General features: G+C 36.2%; 4 protein-coding genes across 5 annotated transcripts; 1 reads left to right on the top strand and 3 right to left on the bottom strand.

Annotated features, from left to right (window-relative positions):
• Nucleotides 1–8,221: 8,221 nt before the first annotated feature.
• On the bottom strand, nucleotides 8,222–9,865 carry LOC142982625 (uncharacterized). The gene is made up of 2 exons (XM_076129613.1): nucleotides 9,709–9,865; nucleotides 8,222–8,577 (listed from the first exon to the last, which is right to left on the bottom strand). Exons 1-2 carry the CDS (start codon nucleotides 9,773–9,775, stop codon nucleotides 8,279–8,281), a joined length of 366 nt encoding a protein of 121 aa, XP_075985728.1. The 5' UTR covers nucleotides 9,776–9,865; the 3' UTR covers nucleotides 8,222–8,278.
• Nucleotides 9,866–11,371: 1,506 nt separating this feature from the next.
• Nucleotides 11,372–12,315, top strand: LOC142981904 (uncharacterized). The gene is made up of 2 exons (XM_076128457.1): nucleotides 11,372–11,505; nucleotides 11,948–12,315. The coding sequence occupies exons 1-2, from the start codon at nucleotides 11,436–11,438 to the stop codon at nucleotides 12,259–12,261; spliced, it is 384 nt and encodes a 127-aa protein (XP_075984572.1). The 5' UTR covers nucleotides 11,372–11,435; the 3' UTR covers nucleotides 12,262–12,315.
• A 996-nt stretch (nucleotides 12,316–13,311) lies between these two features.
• LOC142987506 (uncharacterized) lies at nucleotides 13,312–15,104 on the bottom strand. Its single transcript, XM_076136319.1, has 2 exons — nucleotides 14,984–15,104; nucleotides 13,312–14,758 (listed from the first exon to the last, which is right to left on the bottom strand). Exons 1-2 carry the CDS (start codon nucleotides 15,054–15,056, stop codon nucleotides 13,488–13,490), a joined length of 1,344 nt encoding a protein of 447 aa, XP_075992434.1. The 5' UTR covers nucleotides 15,057–15,104; the 3' UTR covers nucleotides 13,312–13,487.
• A 3,393-nt stretch (nucleotides 15,105–18,497) lies between these two features.
• Nucleotides 18,498–20,810, bottom strand: LOC142987493 (uncharacterized). Of its 2 annotated transcripts, XM_076136298.1 has the most exons (8): nucleotides 20,672–20,810; nucleotides 20,382–20,516; nucleotides 20,111–20,245; nucleotides 19,861–19,995; nucleotides 19,607–19,735; nucleotides 19,338–19,472; nucleotides 19,078–19,212; nucleotides 18,498–18,902 (listed from the first exon to the last, which is right to left on the bottom strand). In XM_076136298.1, the coding sequence occupies exons 1-8, from the start codon at nucleotides 20,739–20,741 to the stop codon at nucleotides 18,538–18,540; spliced, it is 1,239 nt and encodes a 412-aa protein (XP_075992413.1). In that variant the 5' UTR covers nucleotides 20,742–20,810; the 3' UTR covers nucleotides 18,498–18,537. The 2 variants fall into 2 exon arrangements, with proteins under 2 accessions (XP_075992413.1, XP_075992422.1); XM_076136307.1 differs by lacking the exon at nucleotides 19,861–19,995.
• Nucleotides 20,811–25,829: the final 5,019 nt, after the last annotated feature.

Below are 25,829 nucleotides of genomic sequence, written 5' to 3'. Positions count from 1 at the left end.
TATAACAGCATTCGTTTTGTGACTGGTTTCTATGTGATTTTTCTAAATAGCTATATTTATGAGGTTGCGAAAGAAATTAGATATTTTTATTTAAGGAATATGTCTGTATAGAGTTGATGGACGGCTTTTTAAGTGTGATGTTAACAGGACTAATCTGACTAAAGTGATATATTGCGCTATTGTATATCATCCCACGTATTGTGACGAAATATAATATGGTTTTTGAATAAAATTATATTTGCTTGTATACCAAAATACGCCATTGATAGATGGAGAAAAAGAACAGTGATGGAATTCTTTTTTTTTTATCTAGCCTATTTCTGTGTCCCACTGCTGAGCAAAGGCCTCTCCTCTAGACTGAATGAATTCAATTCTCTATTTATTTATGGAATCCATAAATAATTTTTATAAAATAAAGTCATCCGTGTCTATCAGTTCAAGTTTAAACCCCACTGAACCAGTTTTCAGTTGTTCGATATTATTTTATATTGTATTCACTAATACAAATAGAAATGTAAGAGAGAATTGCAATAGGGCTCCGAGTCTACAGGTATAAAACATAAATATACAGGCTATACAAACTCCTAAGTCCTAATACAATGATCGAAGTAGTTTGACTAGATTGCAATGCTCACATGATCAAAAGCAATTAACATAGGATACATAAATAATGTTCTTGGATACAAATACACAGTTGAAAACCTAGATACCTATAGTCTTATTTTATTGCTTGAAATCTATCGAAGAGTTCATTAGCATTTACAAAGTTGGTAGTCACAAAAAACAAACCGTAGGTACTCCTCCGAAACAGCTTGACCGATTTTCATGAAATTTTGTGAGCATATTGAGCAGGCCCTGAGAATCGGCCAACATCTATTCTTCATACTCCTAAGCGACACTATTTTTTTAAATTAATGTGGCAAAACAGCCTTTGCCGGTTCAGCTAGTTCCTCTATAAAAATATTCAGTATGAGACGTGAGTTTTAAACTTCTTAAACGCACTACTGATAAACTTTCCGGTTGTTTAAATATCATTAATCAATTTGTTCAACAACCTTTATGATTTATTCAATAATAATAAACATGACTCACTCAATATTATGAGAATCAAATTCTTAGCAACTCTTGTTGCCTACCGTGACAAGCCAGATTTCCAAATAATGTCACATCTTATAGGTCGACAACTTAGTAGAGAGTCTTTACAGGTTAGGTTTATCCAGAATACAATTAATTATTCTGTGTAATTGGGTACTTGACTACCAACCAAATCAGCTAATGAAATGTGTCCTAAAATACATCTTAGTATTGAAATACGTTAATATCGAATGAGTAAGTTGTTTCAGTCTGTAACAATTACAATTTCAGCATTATTTACGAAATTAAATACATAGCCTGAGCATTTTAGATGAACTTTTTACGAGTACGTGTTTACCCAAACAGGACACCTCCAGCTGTATACGTCCGTGGGTCACTGAAGTTCTAAATTTTGAATGATATAAACCGCCGCAAGCCACGAACCTTGGATGCAAGACTCGATATTAAGTTGTTAGACTATAATATCAATTTGGTGCTTTCGCTAGACAGTTATTATCAGAATCTAGAATAACATAACTGTCGTATTATCATTTATATGGAGTTGAACAGGTCAGGCATTTGGCTAAAAGCAAGCTGATACTGATATTAATATCAGATGCTCTATGACCTGTGGCACACCTTACTTTAGTGGGTAGAGATTTTAGGTACAATTTTGAGGCCAAGTGGAATGGAAACCTGAAATGGATAAGACAGCACGTGTAGCGCCATGAGGTGGTCACCATCACCAAGATGTGTGATGACGGTCCGAATAATTGATTGTGTTTTAGTGTGCCTGAATGATATATTTGTGTTTACAAATAATCGTCAAAATTAGACTAGTCGTATTTGTGTATTTGGAAGATGTATTTGGCCTTATCTCGAGAGCCTTTGCATAAGTAAGGAATAATTGGGTGAAAAAATATTAATATAGCAATATAAAAACACACAATTACTAAATATAACTTCAACAATCGTTGGCTTATTTAAATTTTGTGGCCTAGCTATAAGAATATTATAAAACCCACTCAATGAAGAAAGAAAGTACTAACACGATACTTTGTTAAAAAAATATCAACATTTAATCTGGTTACAATAAAATTAATAGTTGATAATAAAATTAATTATTCCTAGATAGTTGGCAGTACAAATAGGGTTACAGGTTAATTGCACTTAGAAAAATGATAATAGCCATAACAAATTGCTTTCAAACATGAATTAAAAGTAGAACTCTCGCGAAATTTATCACATCGAAAGAAATAGGCGCTAACTTCCGATCAAACGAGTACTCAATAAATAAATAAGATCTTAAAGATTTAATCTAAAAGCAATTCATAAAAATATAATGTGTATATACGCTGTTAAGGACAATTATAAAAGAATCACCCAGTGAAATAAAGGCGTAAGTGGAATAAACTTACTTCACAACTGAGCCAAAAGACTGACATTTTGATGTTGTGTTATCATACCCAATAAAACCAAAAATAGTAAACTTCTTAGATTAAGATTAGGTATACTATTTTATGTCCGTGATTGATTTATCGTGAATTTATCGACTTCTTATCAATGAGTTCAATATTTTGTGAATTAATCACAAAATATTGAACTCATTGATAAGGTTTTATGAGATTTATGCCACGCTATAAATCTTTTTTTGTATAAAACCTTTATTTCGCGTTAGATTTTTTTCCTGGTACTCTACCCCTATTAGTCGTAGCGTGTTGCCTATAGTTTTCCTCGTTAAATAGACTATCTAACACTGAAATAATTTTTCAAATCGGACCAGTAGTTCCTGAGTTCCTTTATAATATTAGTATATATTCTAAAATTACGAACTTATACCTGTGCTGCATTGGTGCTATGTATAAAATCACCGTACAAGACTAGCCTATGTTAAATACCGTCACGACTATGGGCGTCAACAATTATAAGATACGCTTGCCGATATGGGTCCATAAATCAAAGGAGAGTTTTTGCAAAGCTTGTATTTTGTTCGCACTAGTAATTAACTGGTTGAAAGTTGGTCAGTTGGTTGCTAAAACCGCTTGGTTATTTAGGAAAGCGTTTCCGTGAGTTTGTTTCTCATCGTCATTTAGAAGATAGCGGTGGTAAGGTCTGGTGGTCCGCGGTTTAAGTTAAATTTGTTAAGAGATTTGTACTTGTACTTAGTTTGTCATAGGTAAATTCAATACTTGTAGGTTTATTACTTTTGTGTTTTCCATCTGAATTGTACCAGTTACCGTAACGAAATATACTTTAATGGTATCCAATTGTATTGCCTATGTAATGCTGATTTGTATTAATACTAAAAGTAATATATTTGAATACAATGATCTTGTTTAAAGACATTTATTGAGGGCATGCAAAGTCCCCAACCCGCACTTGGCCAGCGTGGTGGACTCAAGGCCTAACCCCTCCCTCATTACGGGAGGAGACCCTTGCCCAGCAGTTGGACAGTAATGGGTTAAATTTATTTATTTTTTACAATGTTCTTTGTTGTTTTAGACATTATGTAAATATGACTATGAACTCATCTTCTTATGTATGTGTATAGGGAAGTTTAAATGAAACATTACTGTTCGCTTAGTTGCGTAGTCGGGTGTAAAAAAAATAGAAAGAAACCATTTGATGTAGTAAGACTAATATTTATTTATATTTTTGTTATTCTAATGTATGTTTCTATCCAAATGGTGTTGCTTTTACACCATTCTTGTTTATAAAACATATTAGCTTAATTACTTAATTTAATTAAAAACAGATATTCTAAATCAATTAGCATACATATGTTAATTTGCTTCGAATTTCTACAACTTGACATTTGATATAGAAAACAGAGAAATCCTTAAGAGCCTTTTTAAATATAATTTATTTAAACAAGATCACACAAGTTAACCTCGACCTTACTTGATATGAACTTGAACTTAACTTGTAAATAACATAGATGATATAACCGCTGTTATGTTTAAGGGAATAGGCAAAGGAAGAGTTTTATAAAATACATCCGCATTTCGTTATTCACAATGTTAATCTTTATCCTATGGAAGGGACAAGCCTATAGCATTAACCCCCGGTTTCTGAGTACATTAGTGGTAGTTTATCTATTCAATAGCGTTTTTTGTATGAGTTTTAACGCTATCTATACTAATATTATAAAGCTGAAGAGTTTGTCTGTTTGTTTGTTTGTTTGAACGCGCTAATCTCAGGAACTACTGATCCGATTTGAAAAATTCTTTCGGTGTTAGATAGCCCATTTATTGAGGAAGGCTATAGGCTATATAACATCACGCTACGACCAAAAGGAGCGGAGTAGCAACGAGAAATGTTACAAAAATGGGGAAAATGATGACGCATTTTCTCTTATGTGACGCAAGCGAAGTTGCGCGGGTCAGCTAGTTGAATAGATAAACTGGCGCTAATGTACTCAGAAACCGGGGGTAAAATCGGGCAAGTTACCCAACTCCGAGCTATATACAGCTTGATATTATTCTAATATAAATTAAAAAGCAGCAGTCGTACACAGTAATCAGTCTACAAAGATGGCCTCTAAAAATCTTTCCCAAATATAAGAGACTTAACTTAGATCACACAATGTAACCTTCACCTTACTTAAGATAAACTTGAACTTAACTCTTAACAAGTGAGTAATAAAACTGTTGCAATACATTGAAGCCTTCAACCTCTTTAAAACCACCAAGGTTTACACCTAGATATCACTGACGCACCCTTGTATCTAGATTTTGGGAAAACCTGAGGACATTTATTACGATTTCAATGATAAATTAGCATTTACGACTTTGTAACCAATGGTTATGCACGCAATATCTTTTCGTTTTTTCTTTTAAATCGTTTCAGTGTAGAAAGTTACCAATATTGGCTAAACATTGAAAATATTGGTTGGATCGATACTACTGTAATAGCATCTCCGCCTGTTAGAGTAGTCAATGCTATTAAAAAGAAGTAAGAAGTACCTAAGAAATGTGAAAGATTTGCGTTGTATTCCGGTATTGAGTTAGCAAGTTGACTACATGTGCACTTAACTACCTATCTCCTACTGGCTTTTTTCACCACTGTCTGTCCCTCCAGTGGGCAAAAGTCGATATCGATAAAAAATTTGAAAAAACTGGCTACTTTTCTTAAAAAAATACGACACATTTACATCTTATAATCAAATTATCTCTAATGAAAGATTAATATAAATACAAAGAAAAACACAGGAACCGCAATAAACAGCAATAAGTGGGTGTATGTTTTAAAGCATTTTGTCAATAATGAGTTGCATTGTCAGCCATTAGGAATAAACATAAAAAGCTAATAGAATCTAACGGTACCTATAATAAAACACCTAACTAAATATTATAGCGTTTTTGCAAACAGTCATGACGATATAGCGACCTCCCGTGGCGTTGGTCGCGGAAATATAGTTATTATAACATATATTAACTTGAATATAAAAATATAGCAATAAAAAAAGTTTAATCCATCGATCAAGGTCACATTTGGTTTGTTTTGACTTTTATCCGTTTTTAATAGTCGAAACTGTATATTTATAGCGTTTTTCTAATCTTGTAAAACTATGTTAATGTTTGCTAATATTTTATTACCTCGAAGGGCTAAATATAGCTATTTTTTACACCTTTTTTATGTCTACCTAAACTTTAATTAGAAATTAAGTAGGAAATATTTTTGTAGTGATAATTCAATGCTAGGCTTAATAAATAAAATGACTGATAAATTAATATTAATCTTTCTTAGTTCTCTGTTGCTATGGTCAGTTTAATAAGGTAATACATTAAAAAGTCTGAATAACTGTTATATGGTTATCAAGGCGACATTTTATTGCTAAAGGGTCAGACAAACACAAATAAAAATATTTTAGATATTTTTCATTTTATACCTAAAAAGTGTATACTAAGAAAGTAAATATGACATACAAACTTTGATACCACCAGTCGATGAGTCTCGTATGCTTATAGTCAAATGAAATGTGCATAATATACCTGCCTACATTATAAAATGTAAATAAGATTTCATTAATTTATTTGTTTAAAAATGCAGTTTTAAATGGTAATGTGTGAAAGTATACTTTATTATAATAAGATATTATATTTAGCCACTGTGTAGGTGTACAAAAATAAGCATATAAGTTATGCTTAATTGAATAAAAAATACATTCAGATCACCAAAGGTCTTTGGGGTCAAACGATAGAAATATTCTTTTCAACTTAATTTCTATACAGTATTGTAAAAAGCATGCAAATTAGAAGCTTTATGTCCCGACTCCCGTTGTCATCGCTTTTGTTCAATGTTTATCAGTTTTATTGTTTGCATTAGGGATGTGATATGATGTTTCGGATGCGAATATAATCATATTTTTCAAGCAGAATATATGGATATCCCTTGAATAAGCGTGAATAAGAATATCGTCTTCCCGTTACTTATCTACCATGAGGTAAGATGGGATACGCTTAATCCAATATTGAATTTGAAAAAAACCGTTTCTTATAACAGTAATATACTTGATTATTATTTCGGATAGTTTCAGTAACATTTTTTGTATATATTTTTAAGTGAAAAACGAGCAGATTAACCATAAACTATCTTGCCCCCTATGCCTACTGTATATCAAAATCTTTTATATGGGACACGGTAAGGTAAGGAAATATAATTTAACTTCAAATATCCGATAGTTTCGGTTACGGTTACAGAGATCTATAACATCCCTGTTTTACACTAGGCGGGTTCTTGAAAGATCTTTAATTCTCGTGTCGTTATGCGAATGGCGGAAGTCGTAAAAACGGTGGTTACTGTCAATAACCTTTTTAGATAGTGTTCATGTTGAGCGTGGGTGAAATGTAGGGGTGTCGAGAGTCAGTGGAACGTGTAGATCCAGGATCAGAGATTGAAAGCCGCTAAGGCGTTGTTATGACTGTCACCTCATTGTTCATTTTATCTTTCATGATTTTTGTCAGTTCAATACCTGGATGTCGCATATGTCTTGTGGGAAGAAAACAGGTTTTTTGGAATGACCTTTTCGTTTACTGTCTTTTATTTATGTACTTCTTTACCTATATACCTACTGAAGCCCTTACAGTTATTTAAAGTAGGGAGTTTGAATGTCTTTTGCAAGGATATTGTGGCCGCAAAAGAACTGTCTTGATCTCCGCGTCGCAAATCTTAGGGTAGCAGATTGCGTCTACTTAGTTAATAACTTAATTCGTTTGGAACCAAATTATTGTCATGGCAATGATTGATTGCCTTCTATTCAATATTTAATCAAAGAAAATTACATTTTCGTAATAATTTAATCAAAGAAAATGTATAGGTAAAAGTTTGTATTACTAGTATATGTCAGCCCTAGTTAAAATTTCTTTGATATTATTGTTCTAAAGTTCTATGTAATTGCTTGTTTTGTTACAATACCGGTCTGACTGGAAATAATAGCGACTCTCAACTGTCAGTTAACAGTTCATCACAAAGCGCAGAGCCTTTGACACAGTTCGTTTTATGTGGTCGTTTCCTTATGACCTTTTCTTGGAAAATATACTATTTTAGTAATATAGCTACTGTAGTTTACACTTACTATTCTCAGAAGTAAGTATATTTTTATAGTAGACGCAGTTACCTTTTATTTTACAAATATAAACACTACTTCCATGTTATGATAGAAAAAGCCAAAGAATAAAAGGTATGAACACTTTATAAACAAAAGATATTTAAATCCGTTCAGTCGTATTTTACAGAAACATCAAAAAGATATTAATTTACATATTCCCTAGGTTATCCTTCCAATTAATAAAAACAATGTAAAAATCTACTGTTCGTAAGGTTTTGCTTGTTAAAACTTTACTCATGTTTTCATAGTTATCTATACTATTTACTATATTTACTATAATATTTTAAAGCTGAAGAGTTTGTTTGTTTGTTTGAACGCGCTAATCTCAGGAACTACTGGTCCGATTTGAAAAATTCTTTCAGTGTTAGATAGACCATTTATCGAGGAAGGCTATAGGCTATATATATCATCACGATACGACCAATAGGAGCAGAGTAGCAATAAAAAATGTTACAAAAACGGGGAAAATTTTGACCCATTCTCTTATGTGACGGAAGCGAAGTTGCGCGGGTCAGCTAGTAATAAAATAAAAATCGGTTATTAATAAGGTATCAGACTATTTATTTATGAGAAATCCTAAATCACGCCGGGTCATCATTTTCCTTTAGAGACAGCAATAGCAATGGCGTCTCCAGAATTACTTTGAGCGTTACTGAAAGCAGAACTGGATTTTCCATCTCGATCATTGCAGGTATTGCAGGTTGGTTCGATTTGCTGTTCTTCGAAGTGTGGTTGTGGTGGTGGCGGTGGCGGGGGTGGGGGTGGCGGAGGAGGGGGTGGGGGAGGCGGCGGTGGTGGCGGCCAGAACGGTGGTGGGCCCGGCGGCCAGCGATTGTAGTCACAGTTGTAGTGTGGTGAACGTTTCAATCGTTGTACTAGGAGTTCATTTGTAGCTGGAAGTAGAATGAATTTTTTAACCTTTTTTTTCCAATTGATAATGGATTAGAGGTCTGATTTAACGAGATAGTATGAAGTCTTGATCATGGCTAAAACTGGTTAAATTTGTATCTTGATTCCATTGACCCTACTAAGCAACACACAATCAAATAGATCTAAATAATGTATCTATAAGTTAGAAGCGGTTTGAATAGTATGGAATAACTTGAACTGTATGACAGACGTAACAATTCGTAATTTTGAACATATGATGATTTGTTATAATTAAATGATCCTGTTTATAAAACCCATTACGAAATATCCAATAAATATTTTTTTATATAACTTTATCAATAGTCTAATACCGGAAACGATGTCTCATTAATTATGACAGAAATCGATACTAAAAATCGGTATAGAATTAAACAGATAGAGCAGTCAAGTTCATTGGACATAGAACGAAATATTCATCTTTTAATCTAGTTATGAGGCAATTAAACAGCGATTACAGTAGAGATGCTAAAATAAAACTATTTAATGAAGTAAGCAGTAGCTCGATTCACTACTACTATCGACTACCGACAACCGACCTGCCATCGAGAAATTTTGTATGAAAATCTGATCAGCGCTTCTGATGGGCGTCGTAGGAAATATTTTGGCAGTACATTCTAAATGTCAAACTTTTGGTACTCGACAGTACAGGCTATACAGAATCGCGCTACAGGTTACATTTGCTAGAAATGTACAGTCTACGTTTACGATAAGCAGCCTTTTTTATGTTGATGAATAAAAGTTTAGTTGTTGACAAGCTAAATCTCCGTATTTCAGCAGCACAAAAGAAGGCAGTCCCAAAAATTGTGGTTAAGCTGTCCTCAAACAGCTTGCACTTTTATTTATTCACTTCGTATACAAAACCAATAGACGCACTTAATGTCTTAAACACTCGTTACCAGTCTTTCTTGGGGTGGTGTAGAGAAAAAAGAGCCCTGTTTTTAGAGGGAGGGAGAGATCTTATGCCTTAGGCATTCCCTGCCAGCCTACCTTAGGGTGGTGCAGAGAAAAAAAGCCCTGTTTCTAAAAGAAGGAGAGATTTTAACTATCAGAAATGAAAGATAGATAAGAGAATATATATAATTACAAATACTTACGTTGGACATCAGCAAATGTATATTCTACCAACACTGCGGCCACCAGCAGAACACCTAGCCGCCACATTTTGGCGGTTTGATATGAATTAGTTTGTCAAACGATACATTTTATATACGCCCTGTTTAAATATCCTAGGAAAATACCAAGAAACCGACTTTTCACAAATAAATGCTAATCACTTGTGGTCATACAGACGAATCGTATGAAAACCGAGTTTGTGGTGAATCCCGGTAGCTTGTTTATATTGTGTTAGGACGGCTACAAACGATCAAGTTGGTTTGATGACTTTGCCAGTTTTGTTTGAAATAATTTAAAGAATTGTTAAAATGATCGAATCAATTAAAACTAAATCGCATCATGAAAACCTGCATATACTTTTGCATTCTAACGATTCTCCTCCACATCTTAAACACACCATATCTTATTGTCAGTTGCATTAGATGCGTTGATAAATTTTATCAATAAATTGGAAAGTACCGATCAGGGGATGGATCTCTTAAGCGAATATCACTGTAAAGTCTTTGAGGCAGTTTCTAATAATGCCTTAATTTGAATACTAAAACAGAAAGTCCAATTGCAACGAGAATTGTCTACAAGAAGGTCCTGAAAACTGGTCTTCAATAGGTCATCAAGCTTCAATTGCATTGGAAAGGTTGATCACGTGTAGCCAGACTTAGCCTATGTACACATTTAATCGACTCACGTGTGGTTTTGATGAGGTAACAATGCGTTAAATCAATTCGCGGGACTACTATATTTATCCCATTATCAATCAATATCCTTATTACCATTACCATAAGCTATTAATTTGATGAATTATATTGTGATCCGGGTTTAAAATTTTACTAAGACTTTGCATAATAAAAAATTGTATAGTTGTGGAAGATATGGTCAAACCTTATCTTAATTCGGCATTCGAGGCTTAAATCATTTTAATCCATTAAATCATATAAAAAATGGGGGCGGCATTTGCCCAGCAGTGGAACGATTCAGGCTCATAATGATAATTCATATAAACCGCCTTTTTTTGGGATCTGTCGAATCCAAGGAACGCCACTTGGTACAATCCCTGCAAACTTCTTTGTACCATTTACATATGTCTTGTCATGCGGGACCCGGGTTACAAGTACTACGGACCTAGCACCTATTTTATTCTTGAATGCTGGCTTAGAAGCGGAATAGTAGTTAAAATTATCATCTCGACGATTGTGACTTGTGGTAACTAAATGCAACTATATCCAAAGCATCTTACTAAAAAAATGTCGTCGTTAATAAGGTTCTTATAGTGTTATCTAAGTTCGCGTTTATAGGGTTACTTCAACTCGGAACTAAAAACGCGAACAAATAGTTTTTTTGTTAGTTAGCTAGTTGTTTTCTTTTAGTTAGGACAGGATACAATCAGTAGTTTAACCAATCTTGGAGTAGTCATTTCGTAATAGGTTGTCGCTTAGTGGTATTTGAATTGATCGTCTCCGTGCTTAGAAAAGCACGATTAAAGTCGGCATTGGTGTTACCGTCATTAAGCCAAGAAAAGCCTACAGGTGGCTTGAACTTCTTCGACACAAGGTTGACCACAAACCACACAATATATAGTAATAATCACAAGTCGTTATAAAAAGGACTACATTTTGAGCCTACGTAAGTGCTAATTATTGTATTGTCCAAAATGATATAAAATGGAGTGTCGATATTTTCAGATCAGTGTTCAACAATATTTTAGTTCAATATGGCTCGTGTTGGTGTGATCTGTGCGTGTGCGCTTCTAGTCATTGCTGGCTTTATAGATGTCAATGCAGGTAACAATTGTTCTTTAATTTTCCAAATTAACATTATACATGCAAATGCATAGGCAAAGGTGAATGAAATACACTAACTTTTCGTTGTTTACAGTATTAGTCCTGTATAACAAGGGGCGAGCTTATTGCTACATACATATATGTACTTATTACTACATGACATCATATCACTTGGTTATCAAACTTAAATATAGAAGAGTTTAGTAAATATTTTAGACTGTTCAAACACAGTTTGTGTAAAAAAGTGAAGGTTTTTTCTCTAGATTTCAATTCAAAATAAAGCTAGAATTATTATTGTTAAATTATTACTTTTACAATTAATATAACGCTCTCTCTTAAAGGATGTAATGTCTACAAGTTTTAAAAACAGCACCTCTCTTTTATTCACTTCTCAAACTAATTGAAATATTGAATGTTTTAATAAATTCCCTTTACATTTCAGCCCCAACCAGAGAGAAGAGATCACCACATCTTGGCCTAGCTGGTGCCGCAGCCGGCGCAGTACTTGCTGCACCAGCGGCAGTCTTAGCCGCTCCTGCAGTGGCCCTTGGGGCTGCCAACTACGGCCCTGGCTATGGAGGCGGTTATGGCGGTGGTTACGGAAGCCCAGTTGGTTTCGGTGGCCCAGGGTACGGCGGTCCCGGCTACGGTGGCGGCCTTCCCGGAGCATCTTTCAGTTCTTCTAAGAGCTTCAGCATTGGTGGTGGCAATGCCCAGTCCAGTGCCAGCTCGGGTGCCGGTGGTTTTGGCAAATGATTCTGATTTGGACTTGTGTGAATGATGGTGTTAATAAAGACTATTTTTGTTTAATATTTTGTTTGATTTTTCTGTTGTTTGAAATATTTATCTGATTCATTATATTTGGAATAGAATTTTAGTAAACTTTTTGCTAAAATATAAATAACAGTCCATCGCCAAACAGGACAAAAAACCAAAATATGATCTTGATAAGAATATAATCTACATAATTGCACACTTTTAGGTCAGTAAAGTCTCCAACCCAGAGACCATTGTGGTAGATAATATAAGCATAAGATATAATAGCTTTCCCAATTTTGGAAGGGTGATAGTGCAGTGCCAGCAGTGGTAGAGTTTATTCATACTACGAGAATCTGTGCACATATTGTAAATGCGTAAGTCTGTTTGACTGTATATAATGCTTTCATTAATTCTGATAAAATAGTACTTAGAAATGGTTGAAAGCTACGAATTAAACATACTTTTAGTCAACACCTAAGTGGTTGAAATAAGGAATAAAACTTTTTACGTTTATGTGTGTTTACAAATCTCTTATTTTACACCCGAGGTACGAATTTCCGAAAAGCCTATATTAGCGAAGAAATAAGAGAACCATAAGCAAAATGTTTTATAGTTCGGTCTGTAAAGTCTTGTTTGCATATTTTTATAACATTTTCTTTATTTAATTACTTTTAAGAACAATTTATCGCCTTAGTAAGGCAAAATCTATCAGCAATAACTCTAAACAGACTAAGATTTTGGAACTTTTATTCAGCCCAAAAGCTCTTGAGTAGGTATGAACTTTGTTGTACGTTACCATTACACTGCATATTGCTATTGCAATGTGAGAATAGCACTTAATATTATGTCCTCCTTTATCGTAAGATTTTTTTTAAATAATCTAGAAAACTCTCAATGTTTATTATTAGCAACAGATGTAAGTTTAGAGTCAATTGCAAATCATTATTGATACCTTAAACCATCTCATTTTACATTAGGAAAACTCGAAAACAATTCAGTTTTTTTCTATCTTACTCGTATTTTTTGGGTAGAAACAAAAGACAAGGATAAAATGAAACATCACTTTATTATCATCAAACAATGTACGAAGAGTATTTACAAAAATCAAACATACGAACTCAAAAATAACTAAAACAACAGTACAAACAAGAGAAACAAAATAAATAAAAAACTGTTTGTCATCAAAAAAGCCAAATATCTAATGGGTTTCCAGGTACAAATGTTTAGCCGGCGACAGACAGGGCAATGGCATTTCCACTGTCACTCTTAGCGTTACTAAGAGCAAATCCACTCTTGCCACCGCAAGTGCTGCAGCCCGCATTTTGGCCAGCGGTTTCCAGCCCCTGCTTAGCCAGGTTCAGAGCTCCGTTCAAAGCGGACTGGGACTTATAGTATCCAGCATTGAATCCGTACCCATTCGATCCACCACCATATCCTCCAGCCGAATGAGAGCCGCCGTTTCCATATGCGCCAGAGGATCCAAATCCAGCTGATTGTTGCTGTCCACCAACATATTCTACCGCGTGTTGCTCACCACCTCCAAAACCAGCGGACTGTTGCTGACCGCCAGCGGAAAATCCAGCGGATTGTTGTTGACCATCAGTAAAACCAGCTGATTGCTGCCGGCCACTAGCAGCGAAACCAGCTGATTGCTGCTGTTGCTGCTGCTCGCCGCCATTGAACCCTCCAGAATGCTGTTCACCTCCATTAAAACCAGCAGATTGTTGTTCACCACCGTTAAAGCTACCTGACTGTTGATCACCTCCAGTGAATCCCCGGCTACCAGTTTCTGAATTAATATGGCCAATGGCATCAAGACTACCTCTCTGTGATGAATGGAACTCTTGGTAAGCATATTTGCTGCCTCCATGGGATGATCCACCGTGGTTTGCTCCTCCAAAGCTACCTCCGTTTCCTCCGGCCGATTGACCCGCAAAACCATTTGACGATTGAGCGCTGGATTTAGCAGCTGAGTTGCTGCCGAATTCACCAGATGATTGTGAATTGGAGTTAGCTGCAGAATGCCCGCCATAACCACCTGAAGACTGTGCCTGGGATCCTGCGGATGATTGGCCTCCGTAACCACCAGACGAAGCGCTTGAGCCTGCTGAGGATTTAGCTTGGCTACCGAAACTTGACGACTGAGAGTTGCTTGAAGAACTAGCTCCACCGAAGCTGCCGCCAGCGTTGTAGCCGCCTCCAGCATTGTAGCCACCTCCTAGTCCTACATCTCCGCCAAATCGTGTGCTAAGTGGAGTATCGTCAACAGTCGAAGCTAAGGAGAGAGCTTCACCACCAGCTTGGCTGCCTCCACCGATTGCTGCTGTTGCTCCACTGAAGACTCCGTTCTGGTTGCCACTTCTTGCCAGTCCACTCCATTGCTGAGTGTGGAAGAAGCCTGGAGGCGGAGGAGGGGGTGGGGGTCCGAAGGGTGGTGGCGGTGGAGGCCCACATGTGAGACACGGTGAGCGTTCTACTCTTGTATAATAGCCATCTGCAACAAATCAATCAAATTATTTAGATAACAAAGTAAGGGACGTTTTTCTTTTAAGAATAGTGTCGAAAAGTGAAATAACAGTTTTAAATTAAAAGAAAGATTATTTGTTGAATAAAATACCGATCTAAATGGTATTCCGAAAATTAATCTCAAAATTTAGTTATAATTCAAAATTTATATATAAATAAAGTTAAATTGTATATGTATTTTCTTAAAATCTACCTTCATTCGGTATGTAAGCACATTGAGCCGTCAATACGGCGAGAGCCAAAACAAAAACGTGACTTTTCCCCATCTCGCCGAAACTTCGTCCTCTTCTGAACTTCAATGACAAATCTCTAACATTTATATGTTATACGGGAGGATGTGAAAAACAACTTCTAAGAATAGTATGCTCGAATGATTTAGCAACCACTGAATAAAGCAAACATCACATATACGGCAACTGTGGAACAATTTACACAATTTATTTGAAATGCACACAGTTCTGCAAAAATTACTTGAATGTTACCTAGTATTATGTCATGTTTAAGTGGATCTGTTTATGTATATCGACCGATTTTATTATGATTTCTCAGTAAACATTCACTGTTTGTGATTCCAATTTTCACTTTGTGGGGAATGACCAAACCGTGACAGTTTAGGAAGTTTTAATGATCAGATTTATGTTTTGATACACCGTGTCTTATTACCATGGCCGTTCTAATCGCAAATAAAAAGAAATAACATTCATCCTATATGACATTATGCCTATAGAAGAAACCGGGTTCAAAATAAAAGCATGTTTACTCTCATGTAATTAGGGATCTGCGGTTTTTTAAGTACAAAACAGACAAAGCTTGGAAAAAATATTTGTAAACAAACAAAAAGACAAGTTCACAAATTGAAAATCTACCTTTTTGCGTGAACCTAGGATCTCAAAAAGCGTACTATGATCACATGTAAACTTGCTAATTTTAATTGGTGTCAAAATGTCTGCTCTAGCAAAGGTTTAAATAGACTAATACATTTCAGGCTGCATGTAAACATACGAGGCGCCCATAGCCAGTTGCGCTCACCGGTCGGTAAACGATCTGTGAGTTAAGCAACCCTTGGCGCGGTCACTCTATAAATGGGTGACCGCATAGTGGTATTTGAACTGGGCGTCTCCGTGCTTCGGAGGACAAGTAAAAAGTCGGTCCCGGCTGTTGTCTACTATGATAACAGTCGTTAAGCCATGTCAAAGGCCTTCGGGCGGCTTGAACAACTTTGACACTAGGTTGACCACTAACCATACGATGCGACGAAGCTTATGCATTTAACTCCTTTGTCCACTCATCCCTTCTAGTTTCACTCAGTATAAGGAATGAACTTACGTAACTATGGGCACTCTAACAACGGCGCTAGGGAAGTCATCTTTATTTTTGTTTTTGATTAAATACTGTTTTTTTGTACGGTAAAGTATACTATAGAATGTAAGAATTCTACTTTTGTAATTGATACAGAAATATATCCAAAAACTATATGAAAATAAAATAATCACCTTGGCAGTAATTTTGCTTATTTGATTTTTAGTTCATAAAAAACTGCCCTAGTGCCGCGGTTGGTAGTGCGGAGTACTAACAGCGCAGAGGTCTCGGGTTCGAATCTCGAAGTTGGGCCAATATGTTGATCCTGAGTTTTTAGCCAAAGAATGCTTAGTGAATCGTCCGTAAGGAAGTTCATGTTGTAGACTTACAGCGCCTTAGTTCCTGCGCCTGATCTCCCACTGATCGCATCATCTAAGCGTCCAGTAGGGCCAAAATGAAAGAAGAAAAATTTGCATCTCTTAGAATCTGTTGCTTGTTATTTGTAAGCATTTTGATTATCTAGGAAGTCCAACAACTGCTTCTGCTTGTGCTTCTTTAATTTGGGATACCACGATTGTAATTTTACGCAGAGTACTCTCTTTTCATTTTTAACTTAACGCCTTCTACACTCGAAGATTCTGATTTAGGTGGAGTTTTATAAATCCACATTCATTATTTAGAAAATTAGCCCCGTGTAATCAGGAGGAATCTAGGACAGGCAGAGATTGTTGCATAATCTTTATTTCACAAAATGTAGTTTTCAGTTCTATGCTTATTATTGTTATGTGTTCTATTATGTGCGAGGATCTAGTCATTTATCAAATGCTTAAGATTAGTCTAGTATATATGTTCTAAACTTAACAATGCTGATCTTGATCCTCAGACCTTCTTAATAATCAAACTTTCTCCACCCCAGGCTATTCAAAGCCTTCAACCAATCAATTATCAATTATTAAATCTACAGTCCCCAAATCGATTCAAGTAATACATCTTTATAAGGCATTATAAGGCAAATAAATAACTGGGTAGAGATTTAGAGAAACAGATAGCAGTTTCATGCGAAATATTAATTTATTTACTATAATGCGATGATACGTCCGAAACCGCGTAACCCGCAATTATTTTGTATATATCTTGTTTATTTTTTAAAACTTACCACATAGTCTGTTTCATAGCCATCCAATTCATTTCCTTAATGCAACCAATTAATTTGGTTATGTGTTACGAACTACAACGCCATCTGTTAGTTGCGGCGAACAACGACAACAAACGAAATTACTCGGTTTGCCATCTAGGATATCCCGAGCGCACCGGACCCACGTAAACCAACATTTTTGTGTAATATATATATCATACAACATTTATGTTTGAAAATCTTATAAATGTATAACCTGTTTCAAAGGTATTTTTTTTACAATAAAGGAATCAAATAAATTAATTAGGAAAAACATGTTGTGTCGCGGACTATAACGCCATCTATTGGTTGGCGCGAACAACAGGTATCGATACGGCCGGCACCGCGTTAACTATATGCGAATGTTGTGAAATAGATTGCAACGCCATCTATGGTCTCTTTAGAGAAAACGCAGGTTCAAACGATTTCTAAGTATTTATTTCAATTTTCTAAAAATCTATGAAATTTTATGCGATAAAAAGTATCCTAAAAGTTGCTCCACTACTTATTCTATGCATATACCAAATTTCAGTGCATTCTATCCGGTAGTTTTTACGTGATAGCGACACATACAGACGGAGGACAGACAGACAGACAGACAGACAGACAGAAAAGAAAATTATAAATTGCAGATTCGGTATCAGTATCCGTTACTAAACATCCCCCATTGGTTTTTTTTTAAATATATTCAATGTACAGAATTGACCTCTACAGATCCATACTAATATTATAAATGCGAAAGTAACTCTGTCTGTCTGTCTGTCTGTCTGTCTGTCTGTCTGCTACTCAATCACGCCTAAACTACTGAACCTATTTGCATGAAATTTGGTATGGAGATATTTTGATACCCGAGAAAGGACATAGGCTACTTTTTACCCCGGGAAAATGACGCATTTCCCGGGAAAATTCAGGTGGCGAACAAAATCGCTAATAATCAATATTATAATGACACTGAATTAACAAAAATCCGTTGTCATGGCAACTGTTTTAATGGCGGATATGCCTTAGCGCGATTTCGTTGTTTTAAGAGATATAAGTAATTTTCGTGAAAAAAAAGTATATTTTATATCATCACGCTACGACCAATAGGAGCAGAGTAACAGTAAGAAGTGTTACAAAAACGTGGAAAATTCTGACCCATTCTCTTTTTGTGACGCAAGCGAAGTTGCGCGGGTCAGCTAGTTTATTATAAGTATAGATAAACCACAAATCGATGGGAAAATAAAACAGACACTATTAAACAATTATTTATTCAACAACATGTTAAAAATAAATCATTTTCCGCTTGCACTGGAGCCAGCACTCGCCGCTGATCCTCCTGCACCAGCTCCAGCAGAAGAAGTGGCACTGGACCGGCCATTACCTCCCGTACTTATGCTTATAGACTTCGAAATACTGATCGTACGCCCAGGTCCTAAGTTTAAGCCGTTGTTACGACCAAAATCTCCTCTGTTATGATGGTGGCCAATGACATGGCCTCTTGGCCCCCCTGGGCCGTACCCTGGGCCGTACCCTGGGCCAAATGTGCGTGGGTCGTAGCCAGGCGGGTGGATGGGACCAAAGCCTGGACCGAAAGTACGTGGATCAGAGCCAGGTGGGCCAGGCCGACCAAATTGGGGTGACCGCTCCTTTCGCACATCTGAAAGTATCAAATTTATGGTAAGTGTCTTTTAGACGTAGACCCTTCGAAGTAGCGATTTGCCGTTTACCAGTTTTTATTCAGTTTGTACTGTGGATCTGTGGAATAGAGTGTGTTTGTTTGTGAGTGATAAAATTCTTTCTTGCTGAAGTTTTTTTCAAGAATGATTACTCACGAGTAGCTCCTGGGCCGTATGTAAGTGGGTCCGAGCCAGGCAGAGAATCAGGCTGGGACCCTGGACCGTATGTACGAGGATCAGAACCAGGTGGACTTGAGCGATCGACTTGAGGTGACCGCTTTACTATTGAGCCTGGAAATGTTCAATGCTAATCATCACTTGGATAGAGACAATACATATTGTATGGCAAAGAAGACATGTCCTAAATAATAATTGTTGAAAGTACTGCAGGATATCTCAACTAAAGTGGTACTTACGACTGCTGCCTGGACTGTATGTACGCGGATCAGTGCCATATTTATGAGTAGGATTGTGTTCTGGACTATGGGTGCGTGGGTCCGAGCCAGGCGGACTAGAGCGATCGACTTGAGGTGACCGCGCTACACGTGGACCTGGAAATAACGAAACATATGTATAATAAGCATAGTCACTAGCTTCTAGCTAAAAAGCATAGTTTCTAGCTTTATGAAAAAATCTATCATACAAATAGATTTAAATGACTTTTTTTTGCAAACTTGTTACTTACCAGCAGATTTTGGAGTATATGTACGCGGGTCAGAACCGGGCAAAGAAGCAGGCCCTGGACCGTAAGTTCGAGGATCGGAGCCAGGTGGACTGGAGCGATCAACTTGAGGCGACCGCGCTACACGTGGACCTGGAAACAACGAAAAATAGGTTACACTTTAAAAAGGCCCTGTAGTACTTTCTAGCTTCATGAAAAATCTGTCATACAATTAGAATTGTTATTAAACGTTTTTTTTTTGCAAAGTTATTACTCACCAGCAGATTTTGGAGTATATGTACGCGGATCAGAGCCAGGTAGAGAAGCTGGTCTGGACCCTGGACCGTATGTTCGAGGATCGGAGCCAGGTGGACTAGAGCGATTGGCTTGAGGCGACCGCGCTACACGTGGACCTGGAAACAACGAAAAGTAAATAATAATTTAGTAAAGGTAGTCACTGTAGTACTTTCTAGCTTCATGAAAATTCTTTTATACAGTCGCATTGGATCTTACAAATTTGTTGCTTACCAGTAGATCCTGGTCCATAGGTAATTGGGTCAGAACCGGGCAAAGAAGTAGATCTGGACCCTGGACCATATGTATGAGGATCAGAGCCAGGTGGACTAGAGCGATCGACTTGAGGCGACCGCGCTACACGTGGACCTGGAAATAACAAAAGTGGGTAACACTTTAGTACACTAAGTGTGGTACTTTTAAACTTAATGAATTTTTTTTTATACAATTAGTATTAGTATATTAGTAGTAATTAAAGGTTCTATTTTGTAAACTTGTTACTCACCAGCAGATCCTGGTCCATATGTAATTGGGTCAGAGCCGGGCAGAGAAGCAGGTCTGGACCCTGGACCGTATGTACGAGGATCAGAGCCAGGTGGACTAGAAGGATTGGCTTGAGGTGACCGCGCTACACGTGATCCTGAAAATATTGTATATTTTTGAATTCGGGCTACTTTGGTTGAGCGCAAAATGTCCCTCTTTTTTCCGAGTAGGGCCACAGCTTTTTTTTAATATATGTTTCATAACGAAGCTCATTTGTTTAAGACACTTAATAGTCAACAATCTTATTAATACCTGCATCAACGGTAATTAAACTAAGGCAAAGAACAATGGTAAGACCACAAACTGCACTAAAAATTCCCATTTTGGCCTTGGCTCTACATTTAGACTGAGGTTTGTAACTCAACACATCGACTTATATCGTAAAAATTCCTCTTATTTGAACTAAAGTGTTAAAAACAAACGGACCCACTCATGTGGTTAGTTCTTAAGCATGTATTCTGATACCGGAAAACTAAATATTTGAATTTGATGTTAGCAAGATTTACCTGTTTTATTGGACACGTGTCAGTTTGATTATAATTTTCATCATTGTTATGAAGAACATAGTTCAAGATTATCCTTAAGATAATCTTCAATTATTTTGGCTATTGTTTGTCTGTAGAATCGACTGCTTCATGGTTTCTATCTTTTTTCCCGGTAGTGTCCGAAACCGACCAAGCCTACCTCGTTTTCTGTGCTTACAGAAAATATTTCGAATCATAATAACGAATCATGAAATTCGTCGTATGGCTGTCCCAAAACTCTTTGATAATGGATATGAAAGTGAGGATAATAAATTATAGATATTTGGTAAAATTATTGCTATGCGAAAGCATTTGCCTGTTAAAAAGGAACAATATTTTTTATTCCTTAGAAGAGCTTCCTCGAGCATTTTACAATTATAAATCGTCTTGCTTTTAGCATTTCTTCTTTCTACGTGACTCGTGAAAATTATAATCAAGATGAATGACCTTCATGAACTACAAGGTTATCTAAACAAATGTTAAAAACAACCTTTTATTTACTTTATTTGAGAGTAGAGGTCATGACCTGTCGTGACGTAACACAGGAGGAAAATATTCACCAATTAATAGCTCAAAAAACCCATTAAACATCTTATAACCGTCAAGTTTAAGTAAATATTTACATTGTTTTACAATTGATGACTAATAATCCGTCCAATTTTGAACCTTATGTATATTGCTATAGGGTATACGGTTTGGCAAAGTATTTAAATAGACCATTTTATTGATTTATGTAATCTAAATATAAAAATGCTTGTTGTGAATGGTGTAATAAGGGTTAAATTTTCCGCTGTGGTTCCGTGATTATTATTACTCATATTCGGTTTTTTAACTGTTCTATAAAATAAAGAGTTCTTTGCCATGTAATAGTTAGATCTTGGATCAATGCGAGTTTATGAGTAAGCCCTAGAAGTCGCTTTACATCTTATTGAAATTTTTAGGAGCATTTAGCAAGTTCTATTTCGTGTGATTAAAATACTCTTGTGTTATCTCAACATCTACCCTTGCGTATGTATGTGGCCTCGTTGCGTACATACTCGCCTAATCTTTTGTGTTAGTCCGCATTATTTTAAGCTTTCACTGTAAGTTTAAGTAGAACTATCTAGTTAATTAGAGAACACTGTAAGCTATATAAGCAGTTTAACAAAATAAATCAATTTAAAACAGACCAAAGCCACATTGTCAATAAACATAAGTTTCGGCAAATCTATCGCGTAATCCTAATACAATTCTTATTTGTTCATGTGCGTTAGCATTGTGGTTTTGCTATCAATATATAACGAAGGCTGCAGGATCCTCAGTCAGTTCCTAACTAGATCTATTCATCTATTCATCTGGTATAATAATTAATACAAGACAATATGGCTCGTCTCGGTCTCATTTGTGTTCTTGCACTGTTTCTTTTAGTAAACTCTTTCATTGTTGACGCTGGTAAGTTAATTCATTTATTTTAGGCTTTTGCCCGTGATTTCGTTCGCATATGTGCATCCCTAAGTAAAATGTATTTCATGTGTTAAGTCTGATTATAAGATGGTTTATAGTGCAGTGTGCCAAATTTCATCAAATAAATTGTAGAACTTTAATGTTCGATTTTGTAAGTTATACATAAAATATAAATTTATATATTCACTGCGTGCACTTCCAACTGTTCTAACATCAGGTACGGTACTTACAAAAAGAACGATAGTTAATCCTTTAGTTCAATACACATAGCACATATATTTTGTGTGATCCACATAAGTTAAGACTGTTGGTGCTGGTGCCCGGATAGGCTAATGTGGATTGTGGCTTGTTAAAGTGATGACAATTGCTAATGCTTGTACTCTAGGAGTGTCATATCTAAGATCTTATTACTTATCCATACTTAGATTTTGAAAACGTAGGTAATAAATAAATTCGGGGTAATTCGATCAAGAACTACAAAGTCTATGCATGCTATAACAGGCCTAATATTAAAATTTTGGTTAACATATTCCCTATATATATCCCTATAGATACCTATGCTGTCACTTATCTTTGTTATCAACTTTCAGATCCACTACCCCACTTTGGTGGCAGAGGTCTAGGAGGTCTAAGAGGCCGTGGTGGCGGCATCTCCATCAGTTCTTCAAGGAGCATCAGCATCAGCCGCGGCCGTGGAGGCGGTGGAGCATACTCCCAAGCTGGCTCTGGAGCTTACGGAAAATAACACACCTAATGACGAAGTGACCCAAATATTGATAAAAATGACTTATGTTATACCCTTATCGAACTGAGGTGGTTTAGATTTTTCTTTCACTAACGCCATGCTTGAATTGAATTGAATAAAATATTTTTTGAATTCAGTTATGATTTTTGTCTACCTTTACTGTTTTCTAATACATTTTTTTTTTTTATTTATTTTGTACATATAAACATTACAATATTGTTTATTTCAAGTAAACTCGCCAAACTTTTACGTTTGATGGCGAGAAGCGCACTTTTACAAAAATAATAACGTAACAATAATAAACTATATACAGAAAACAATATCCATCAATACTATTAAAATTATACATATTTGTTATTATAACTAAAACTGTTTTTGCTTGTAATTTTATTTACTTATAAATTATTTATTTATTTTCTTGAGACTTAGACAAATACCTATATATTTTTTAATTTTGTTTTAAGTGAGTTTTTACTTATTTTACTTTGTTCTCTTAACAAATCTATGCATATATATATATATATACACTCCTTTGCAAAAAAAACGGGCACCTTACACACACACTTTACCTTAGCTTTTCTATGGGTAAATATTATTATATTTTTAGTATGTCATTAGCTTGGATGACTAGAAATTTCTTATTATCAATGAGAATCTAGTTTTTTAACACTTTTATTCTGGTATCGGTGTTTTAGTCAATGTAAACAGAGAGCCGTGTTAAAATGGACATTTTTATGGGTATAATGAAATTAAGACTACGAGTATTTTTATGGTATTTTAATAAAAGAGACATTAAAAAATAAAAATTAATAACGAGTATGACCTCCTCTTGCAGCGATTACGGCATGTAATCGTCTTGGCATGCTTCCCACCAGGCTTTTGATGGTGTCCTGTGGAATGTGTTCCCACTCAGTCGAGATTACACGTTTAAGCTCTCTGATGTTTTGTGGAGGTGGTTGAACAAATCGTACTCGCCTTTTTAGGAGGTCCCAAACGTGCTCAATGGGGTTAAGGTCGGGGCTCCGCGCTGGCCAATCCAAACGACGAATACCGACCTCTTGCATATAAGCATCTACGTCGCCAGAACGGTGGGCCCGAGCATTATCGTCCATGTAAATGGCATCTTCACCAATTACAGTCAGTGCGGGTTGTGCATTTTGCGAAAGGATTTCTGTTATGTACCTATGCGCATTTAGTGAGCCAATTTCTATGAATACTATCTCGGTACGATAGTTGGAAGTTACGCCCGCCCAAAACATAACGGACCCTCCACCATAAGGGGTGATTTCTTCAAAACACACATCGGCATAGCGTTCCCCTGGTCTTCGTAACACTCGCCGACGTCGGTCCTCACCATGCAGACAAATTCGAGCCTCATCGGAGAAGAGTACGCTACTCCAGTTACCTGGTGACCAAGATAGGCAATTTCTAGCGAACCTCAACCGCGCAATCCGGTGCTCACGGAGTAACTTGGGGGCCCGCGCTGGTCGTCGACTACGTATATCAGCAGCTAAAAGTCTTCTCCTCACAGTCCATAGGCTAACTTGTGCTCCTCGTACCTCTTCAAGGTTTCTTTTGAGGTCTATGTAACTGCATTTGCGGTTCCTCAGCGCCTGAGTCACTAAAAAGCGATCGTCTCGCGGCTGTGTGCAACGTTTTCTCCCAGAACCTTGCCTTCTCTGAACGGAACCTGTCTCTTGGTATCGAGTCCAGGTTCTTTGTACGGTTGAACGACTCACGTTTAACCGCTGTGAGACGTAACATTGGCTATACCCCTCTTCCAGCAGCGCTATAATTTTACTAGCTCTTATTGCTTTTTCTGCCATTACGATAGACACAAAGATATCTGTTTTAAGTCACAATAAGGCAGAATTATGTGATAAACATAAATTGTTGTACTAAAAATAACGAAAAGTTGCTTTTAGTTGCTTGATAACCTTTTAACCGCAAACCCGCGAAAAGTGTCACAAAATGAAAAAGGGATTAATAATTTAAAAAACAAAAGTTTTGAATTTGGAATGAACTTTTTTTCACACCCAGACTCTTTATTAAGTGCCAGTAACATAGTTTGGCTATTAAAACCTCTGAAGAACTAAATTATTACCAATAATGTTAAAAAATCAAACCCGCCCGTTTTTTTTGCAAAGGAGTTTATATATATATCTATCTATTCTCTTATCTATTATTTATTTACATGCTCAAGTTGTGTATGCCAGCAAGTGAGAGTAAGTATTTAATAGTAATTTTGGATTTTGTTTCAATCACATTTACTAGGGTATTTACTAGGTAGGAATGGATTTTAAAAAAAGGGGGGAGAAGAGCTTTTGGCTGCATCTCTCATTGATGCTCTTTACTACCAATCGAACGAATGATATTAAAGTACCTACAATGATCAAGATTTTCTTGTTTTTTGCTATCAATATATAGCGAAGCCTGGAGGTTCCTCAATCAGTTCCTAACTAGATCTATTCATCTATTAGATCCTTTTGGTACAGTCACGTACACGGTTCATAGCAACTTTGCTATGTCAAAGCCTAAACCTAAATTACAGCCGGTACATTACTTCTTGAAGTGTTGAAATCTGAGAGACCAATGAGCAATAAATTCAGGATAGTTAACGATAGCAACTCCTAAAGCGCGGGGACGTAGAAAAACAAAAATACAACAAAAAGATTCTTCAAAAAATAATAAAACTGCG

This window comes from Anticarsia gemmatalis, chromosome 1, assembly GCF_050436995.1.
Source record: "Anticarsia gemmatalis isolate Benzon Research Colony breed Stoneville strain chromosome 1, ilAntGemm2 primary, whole genome shotgun sequence".
Taxonomy (NCBI): Eukaryota; Metazoa; Arthropoda; class Insecta; order Lepidoptera; family Erebidae; genus Anticarsia; species Anticarsia gemmatalis.
The sequence above is the reverse complement of the archived record's forward strand: the minus strand, read 5'-3'. Positions and strand labels throughout refer to the sequence as shown.

Excerpts from the sequence above, each read along its gene's own strand:
- LOC142987493 (XM_076136298.1), bottom strand. The coding sequence starts at position 20,741 with ATGGGAATTTTTAGTGCAGTTTGTGGTCTTACCATTGTTCTTTGCCTT. Across the intron at positions 19,736-19,860 it reads ATATACTCCAAAATCTGCTG|GTCCACGTGTAGCGCGGTCG; the intron begins GTGAGTAATAAC and ends CGTTGTTTCCAG. Across the intron at positions 19,473-19,606 it reads ATATACTCCAAAATCTGCTG|GTCCACGTGTAGCGCGGTCA; the intron begins GTAAGTAACAAG and ends CGTTATTTCCAG.
- LOC142987506 (XM_076136319.1), bottom strand. The coding sequence starts at position 15,056 with ATGGGGAAAAGTCACGTTTTTGTTTTGGCTCTCGCCGTATTGACGGCT. Across the intron at positions 14,759-14,983 it reads TGCTTACATACCGAATGAAG|ATGGCTATTATACAAGAGTA; the intron begins GTAGATTTTAAG and ends GATTTGTTGCAG.
- LOC142982625 (XM_076129613.1), bottom strand. The coding sequence starts at position 9,775 with ATGTGGCGGCTAGGTGTTCTGCTGGTGGCCGCAGTGTTGGTAGAATAT. Across the intron at positions 8,578-9,708 it reads TACATTTGCTGATGTCCAAC|CTACAAATGAACTCCTAGTA; the intron begins GTAAGTATTTGT and ends TTCTACTTCCAG.
- LOC142981904 (XM_076128457.1), top strand. The coding sequence starts at position 11,436 with ATGGCTCGTGTTGGTGTGATCTGTGCGTGTGCGCTTCTAGTCATTGCT. Across the intron at positions 11,506-11,947 it reads CTTTATAGATGTCAATGCAG|CCCCAACCAGAGAGAAGAGA; the intron begins GTAACAATTGTT and ends TTTACATTTCAG.